The 8,118-nt window shown below is 43.9% G+C and overlaps 1 protein-coding gene across 1 annotated transcript in view; it reads right to left on the bottom strand.

The window, feature by feature from the left end:
• Nucleotides 1-4,362: 4,362 nt before the first annotated feature.
• pdia5 (protein disulfide isomerase family A, member 5) overlaps nt 4,363-8,118 on the bottom strand; it is an 82,781-nt gene continuing 79,025 nt past the window's right edge. Inside the window, exons 16-17 of the mRNA XM_083641488.1 lie at nt 6,979-7,113; nt 4,363-6,247 (exon numbers count right to left, since the gene is read on the bottom strand). Coding sequence (XP_083497614.1) covers nt 6,167-6,247; nt 6,979-7,113 — 216 coding nt within the window. The 3' untranslated portion in view covers nt 4,363-6,166. The remainder of the gene's footprint in view (nt 6,248-6,978; nt 7,114-8,118) is intronic.

Raw genomic sequence — 8,118 nt, 5'->3', positions numbered from 1 at the left:
GCTCATTTGATTAGCAATAGACTTAATTAAAGAAATATTAATCTGATTTATTTTTGTCTCAAACAGGTTAAAAGCCCCATAATCATCCATACGCCTGATACTGACTTTTGCTCAGGTGTTGTGGCTGCCATCTCCAATTTCAAGACTATTCAACTCTGTCCTAAATTAAATAATACAATACAGTATGTCTTAAGATAGATAAATAAATTATATATATATATATATATATATATTTTTTTTTTATATATATATAACATACACATACAGTACATATAGTACATACATGCACTACTGTATGTATTGTACACACACACACACACGCACGCGCACACACACACACACACACACACACACACACACACACATTTGAAATGAGGAAAAATAAGTATGATAATAAGTGTATTAGTATATCAAAACTTATGTCTGCAGAGGCTATAAAAAACATCAGGTGGTGGTGACAAACATCTCACACAAAACACAAAAAGCATTTTCTATATTGATTTACTTTAATGAGAAACATTTTTTGGAAACAAAGGACTCTGTGGTTGCACTTGTCAACACTGTGACTGCCTGTAGAGTGTCTGACTGACACAACACTGTGACTGCCTGTAGAGTGTCTGACTGACACCACACTGTGACTGCCTGTAGAGTGTCTGACTGACACTATTGTCTCTGTTCTCAAAGGTCACTCAATTGTTTCCTAGCTTACAGCCTGCATTCAGACCTGGATCCTTTTTTAATATCAAGCCAGTCGGACAGAGAGTTGTTTTTAATATATCCATCACCCACTGCATCCCTATCTCATTCATGATTGGATATAAACAAACATTAATAGGTCATTGCTCCTATAGCCTACTCAACAAGGAATACTTTTACAGATGCCTTTGTCTAACTGGCTACACATGTATCTGTAAATCAATACTGTATGCAGGCTGCTTGGATGCTGCCAAGGAAGACTTATCTGGAAACCTTTCAGGCTTGTACTGACAGCCTTTACCCCATAGGTTGATCTGACCTGAAACCATGACGATCAATTCTCACCATTCAACACATAAAAGGCTTGTGGATTTCTGTGAATCTTGCGCACATGGTCTTGCGTCAGCTCCTGTTGTTGTCTTGAGAGCACGGCAGCAATCCATTGAAAGAGCAATTCATTCATCCTCCATAGATAGTCACCACCAGGCAATCAAGGTTGAGTGCTCCCAGTGAAACTCTGATGGATTCCCCAAACTATCATTTACCAATTTCTGTCAGCAATCTTAGGATGCTCCTCTACTCACTGTTGACTGACAGCTCCACTGAGCTGCACAGAAAGTGAGCATATGGATCTTTCAGCAAGTGGTGTAAATCATTTTGATTACCGCCTCTCGAGAAAAGAGCAGAACAATCTTTATCTCTCCCAGGCAGATACTCATGGGTCTATTTATTTTTTTGACGTCTGCTGTTTGTACCAATTTGTCCCGGTGTCTGCATATTGAATAGCGTCCAATGCAGTTCTTCTCTAAACTACAGCAAAAATAACAGGGTGCGTATCGATGTCTGCACAGCACGAACCAAACTAAATGAACAACAGAAAGCAGCTTTTTTGAAAGAGAGATCTGATACACGGTGTGTGGGCCACTGGGCCTGCATTACAGAACGAACAAGACAGCACAAAGAAGCAGGCAGGAGGTGTGAGGTGGATGAGAGGCTGGCAGAAGATGCAGAGTGCAGAGGGAGGTCAAGGAGATTGGAGATGAGACTCTGAACAGCGCAAAACCTAATCAGCCATAAAAGGAAAATGGCTTTTGTTAAGACAACTTAAATCCGAGACAGACCTTGACTTTGTATTAACAACCCTATGCCCTCCATTTCTTGTTTTCCACAGATTAATATACTTGCCACACAAGAAAGCCCTGTTTCTAAAAAAAAAAAGTGTTCTACCCCCTCTAAAGTCCTTTAGAGTGAAATTGGGATTGAGTGGGTTCTACCTGTGCTTACAAGTTTATCCAAGCAGCCTTGCATCACTCATAGGTTAGAGAAAAACATCAGACCCAGTCACCCCCCACAATTTTGACCGGGCCTTGGGACAAGCCGTTTGAATCCTGTGTGAATTTAAAGTTTCCCAGGACCCTTTTCCCAAAAGCCATGATTCGTATACTGCTTAACATGATTGCATTCCTGGAAATACAGAGGCTCAGGCGAGAGTTTTAACTGACATCACCACTATCAGAGAGGGCTCACTTATGGACCCGGTGCCATTTCTCATTGTAAAGCGATCAGTGTCAGTTCTGCTGAGCACTGCTCGTCATCCATTTGTTTTCCTTCTGAGATGGTATGTCAAAACACATGAGCAGGAAAAGAGCTTTCACCAGGCCTGTCCATCAGCCCAGTGACCCCACAAGGTCAGCCTCCATTTATTGTTGTGTGCCGACAGACTAGCTTTGTGTTGTTGGATCACTTTAAAATAGGTTCCCATGCTCTGGATATTCCACTATTGAGTCAACAACTTATCAACTCGAATTGATCTTATTGCTACATAGTTTCGGCCATGAGCGTTGCCACTTTAAACTCGGGTGCTATTCTTTGGAACAGAGAGCGAGTGTCGACAGCACATGAATGTTACAACTGACAGCTTTTTGGAAACATAACTTTATTCTTTTATCTCGCAAGGTCCTTATTGTAAGGGGCACTATACATATGGCTGGGCACAGAAAAATCAACAAAGGCAACAATGACTTCTTGGCATAAGTATGACAACTTCCAACACAATATGGATACCTTTGGGATAAGACAGAGATGGCCTTTATATTAACCCATTGATACCTGATGCAGCATTTGCGTGCGTATCCCTTTAAGACCGCGAACCGCGTTAACGCGGTTCGCGGTCTTAAAGGGATACACACACAAATGCTGCATCAGGTATCAATGGGTTAAGATTCATTAAACATGTGACAGCAATGTGGAGACAACACAAAACAAATGGATATAGAGTAAACCAAGGTGATTGTTTTCCCATGAGAGGTAACCCAACACCTAATTACAGCAATACGTCAACACCTACTGTAACTGTAAAACAGTCTTCCAACGGATGTTGCAGCAAGTCCTGCTTTTCCCTACCATGAAATGTAATAATAGTCACATTGAACACTCGACACAAAAACAGTGTTTGGTGCCAGCCAGGACATTTGAGACAGTCTCACTCTGAACTAACCCATTGACAATGAACGCTTATCAAGAAACGGTTCTTATTATTGGCCCCAATACGTCTTATTGAATGCAGCGTGCCATGGCAGAGCACAGCAGGAACCCTAACGTGGACGATTCAATCTCTGCATTTTCTTCTTCTTCTTCTTCTTGGGATCCAAATGTAAACACGCTTTCATTTAGGCGACCTAATAAGGGCTCAACAACATCCATGCCGGAATGCAAATGACAAACCACTTCCCTTTAATTGTGTTTCGCTATCCCTGAGAACTTTATTCATGAGAGCAACCAAAGTGTTGAATAATAAAACATGAGTTCTGCTACAGATAAGCCTTTAAATATTGATAGCAGTTTGAGCCTGGGAGTTGAAAACACAGTGCCAACGTCGCCACATAGGTCATGATTTAACAGCCTCTGTATCGATGATGGCAGAGGAAGAGGAGGAGGAGGAGGAGGAGGAGGGGGCGGGTCTGGGGACTTCATTGACTTTGTGACTCACTGCGTAGTGACCGGGATGCACAATGTCCATCGTGACCCAAAGACAATCCATTCCCGACACAAGAGTATCTTCACTTCGACAGCGAGCCTCTCCGGGTATTCCAATCATGTTCTCGGGCTCCTTGGTATCGTTCGGCTGGGGCAGAAACCACATGGACTTAAACAGATGCTCTGAATCTCCCCAAGTGTAAACCAGAGGTCAGAATTATTCTAGCATCTCCCCGAAACAAGGTACGATTACACAGACACTGCCATGAATGTAGAGGGGAGTGTGGGATATCGTGTTGAATTCACAATGATTGAAACAGATGGGGGAAATTCATGTGTTGGGACATTGGATTATGATCAACATGCAATATTCTGCCCCTGTATTTACCCCTCCTCCTGCCCTTATTTGGATGATGCAAATGAGCGCTACAGTTGCTGAAACATTGATGGGATCCCATTGTGAACGTGGAACAGTGGAGTGAGGTCATACTAAGCATGTTCACTACAGCGAGTACAGGAGGCCTCAGACCAGCGCCAATGTCTGGAAATGTATGAAGCGTGTAAATATCAAAAGGGAAACGCGAAGTCATTTTTGGCATGTCTTGTTCCTTTTCCTGTTGATTTATCTTCTGGTCCATGAAATCCATGATTTAAAGGAAGTGCGAAAGCACCAGGCCTCTGATTCTCCACCGCTTTCATTTTGCTTTGCAGCCTCGTATCACTTTATCTGTCCGCAGTCGCAGTGATTCATTTTCTTTTTTTTTTTAATACACATTTTAAGGCCACAGTTTTAAGCGACACAAACATTTTAATTTCTTTTTAAAAGCAAGACTAAAGGTTGTTACACACCAAGAGCGATGCCAATAAACAGCGCGAAATTGCGAGGCGAATTTTCACCCACCCACATCACAGCAAAACGTGTGTACGAATTTATGGGGGGGGGGGGGAATTACCTTTGACCGGAAAAAATAAAAGCCGCAATATCGCTCAGCGAAACTTGATATGCATGGTTGCATTGACTCGATATAGGTTCAAAAAATATTATCGACGTGCGATTAACGTGCACGTAGAAAACAAACAAACAAAAAACGCTCCTGGTGTGCAAGGACCTTAAGTCTGAAAGCCTGGAACCATTCAAAATATTGCCCCTTTGGACTGGATTTCACCTAGATCACATGGTCTAGGTCATTGGTTCCCAAACTGTGGTCCGCGGACCACCAGTGGTACCGCGGGGCTCCGCCTGGTGGTCCGCCAGAGAATTGCCATGCCCCCCCCCCCCCAAAAAAAAGTTTTTACATTATACACATTAACCCTGAGGAGTAGCCGGATTGGACCAATTTTCGGGAATATCGCGATATTTGGGAAATATCACAATTCTGAACATTTACTTTCAGAGGCTGCAGCAGGCTCAGTTTTAAAGACGATTTCGACCTACCATGTCATGCTAGCTTGTCAGGAAGATAGGCTAAATTTGGGCGAGGGGGAAAAAAACATTTTAAAAGGGGTCCTCTTCTCTTTATCACAGCCTAGTTGGCAGGTGTGTGTGTGTGTGTGTGTGTGTTCGTTTTGAACCAGCTAGTTGCCTTATATTGTCATTTAGCCTTTCTGCTGCTATTGCATGGTTAAATCAGCAAATCTTATTTTAGGGGAGGGGGGGTTGGTATATGCAGTGGGAGTGGTCCCTGGGAAATTTGGTTTGGTACGTAGTGGTACTTGGTCGGAAAAGTTTGGGAACACCTGGTCTAGGTAACTGCCTTACTTGATGTAGCTTTTGCCAAAATGTGGTACCACACAATAAACCTACAGTATGAAGAAAAAACTAAAGAAAGATTCATCTTGAACCTACTGTAACAGGTCACATTTTCCAAAATGTGGCTCTGGGGTTTGTCAGGGTGCTGATTACAGCTATTGTCGTACTGGTCTGTGAGTGTAACAAAGCAATATTCTGGATGGTTCTGGACTTCAGACATGGCGGTAGTGTCCAAAAACATTGGAACCAACAGCTGGATATCATCATCAGCATAGTCCTCTTCTAGAGACAGAGTGGGGGGTTCATAGGACTGGATTAGGTAGAACAGCCTCTCGCTAATGTTGCCATCCACCGTGGGTCTCTATCAGTCACACTGCCCCCCACTGGGGGCCGGGGCCGGTATTGCATAGATACAGTTTAGGGTGTAGCTTTTCACATATTATGCAGTCACAGTATTTGGGCGAGAAAGAGAGAAAAAAAAAAGTTTTTTCGGTGTACTTTTCAGCACCCCTCCAATCAAAACATCCATGAAAAAATAAAGAAGAAGTCTTGAGTTGGTCGGTCGGTCTGACTGTCTGTCTCTGTTGGTATTATTACAAATGTGATCAGCACGGTATAAAAAAATAGCCTTTCACTGAGGTCATCAAGTCTCCCACGTCAGTGCTGATAGGGCCCTTGCCAGGGTCAAGGGTCACAGTGCAACGACAAGCCACCCCCCCCCCCCACCACCACCACACGCCACCCTCAGAGCTCCTCCTTCCTCTTGCCGACCTTCTCCTGGTCCCGCCCTCTTAGGCTGCGCATGAAACCTGTAAAGCCCGCCTCCTGTGAGACGCAGAGGAGAGAGGGAGGGTCAGAGAAGAACCATCACAGCACATGTCTTTCTAGTTCAGTGAAGCAGCCGGAGGGTTAAGTAAAGTGGACACAGACTCCACATCATGCCCTGCCTATTGGTCATACTCTGGTTAAGGTCTTGTTCAGCTTAAGCTCTTTACAGTAACCTTTGACACCCTGCACTTGGGTATCCCCTTTGCTACGAATCATTCACAGAATATTCCTGTCCACAGATAAAATGGTCCACTCCACCAGCAAAAAGCTATGAAAAATGCACCCGCCAGTTGGCCTTGCTTTGTCTGCACAACAGTACATTACATAGAGTCACGGGAAAGAAATAACTATCCCAACTGCAATAGTAACAGTAAATATTGCTCATTGTGATGTTTTTGTCGACATCAAAATGTACCACGATGCCACAGTAGCCAATTTAATATCGGTGTAACCCATGCACCTTCACCACGTTTCTCATAATAACAGTATGACAAAACCAGGTAACTGGGTTAACCCATTGATACCTGATGCAGCATTTGCGTGTATATCCCTCATTTGTGTGTGTATCCCTTTAAGACCACGTCACGCGGTTCGCGGTCTTAAAGGGATACACACACAAATGCTGCATCAGGTATCAATGGGTTAAGACTGGAAGTCTGTGTGCCTGCAAGTCAGTCAGTGTGAATGAAACAAAGACAATAGCAGGTGAGATATGCAGTAGAACTTACCCCGCGATCTCCATTGTATTTTTCAGCAAACTTGCCATAGTTGTAGTAGTTGAAGGTGGGGTAGCCCTCCACCCCTTCCTGTTTGCAAAGCTCGTGGTTCTGTCCTTTGGTGCAGTCCACAGCAGCATACACGATCTGAGGGAGAAACACACAACTCTCTTCAATGGACTGGTGTAGAACGCATAGAAGAACACCTGCATGTGGGTGAGATGGGTGGGAATTTGCTCTGGAGAAATGTACGTTTATACATCATAGTAGCAGAGGTTGCTAAGATTGATGTCTGGCAGTACCAGAACCTCTCGTCGTCACAGGGACAGTTTCGACCCAACTGCCATCCGCCTCTTCAACGAGACTCGAAAGCCCCCCCCCCCCCCCCCACAAATAAGGCCTTTGCTAAGCACTGCTGGCTTAGTAACCGGCCGGGGTCCCCCTGCACGGACATCATCCTACGCCCCCCCTCCCTGCCTCCCCATCCTATCTCACTTTAAAGGACGTTATACCTCCGCCAAGGAGGTTACAGAGAGACTACGTTTTCGGTGTCAGCAGGATTACAGAGAAACTACTGGCTTGCTTTTCATGAAACTTTGTGGGAGGGTGTAGCACGGGGCCAAGGAAGAACCCATTAAATCTGGTTGTGGATCCGGATCTGACTGAACCCTGGCAGTGCTAATCCAGTTTCAATGGTGTTTCAGTGACTGTTGGGTTTGAAGGCAATAATGAAGTCAACGAAAGGCTGTTTGGGCTGGTGCGCTTTTGAACTCCCAGCTGGAGGATCTTAGGCTGGCAGCACCATCTTTTAAATCACCTCCTAAAACATTATACAGTCAAGTTTATATACGATTTGGCTTCACATTTTCACTTTTATTTTCCACTTTTTTATACTTCTGTAACCGCTTTTCTAATTCACATCTGGCATTTTTATTGTTTATCCTAATGGCTTTTATTCATTATTGCTTCACTGTTTATTATAACTGTATATCAAACACTGTAAACGATGCATAAACGAAAAAAGGGGGCGGATTTTAAAACGATAATACAGAACTCCATATCTATCTACTGTAGAATGGACATTTACGGTAAGTGCTTCGATGCGTTCAGCTGCCTTGGCACTGACTGAGCGAGCCGTATTTCACGCTTTAG

Source organism: Poromitra crassiceps (assembly GCF_964638095.1).
Source record: "Poromitra crassiceps genome assembly, chromosome: 8".
Lineage (NCBI taxonomy): Eukaryota > Metazoa > Chordata > Actinopteri > Beryciformes > Melamphaidae > Poromitra > Poromitra crassiceps.
The sequence above is the reverse complement of the archived record's forward strand: the minus strand, read 5'-3'. Positions and strand labels throughout refer to the sequence as shown.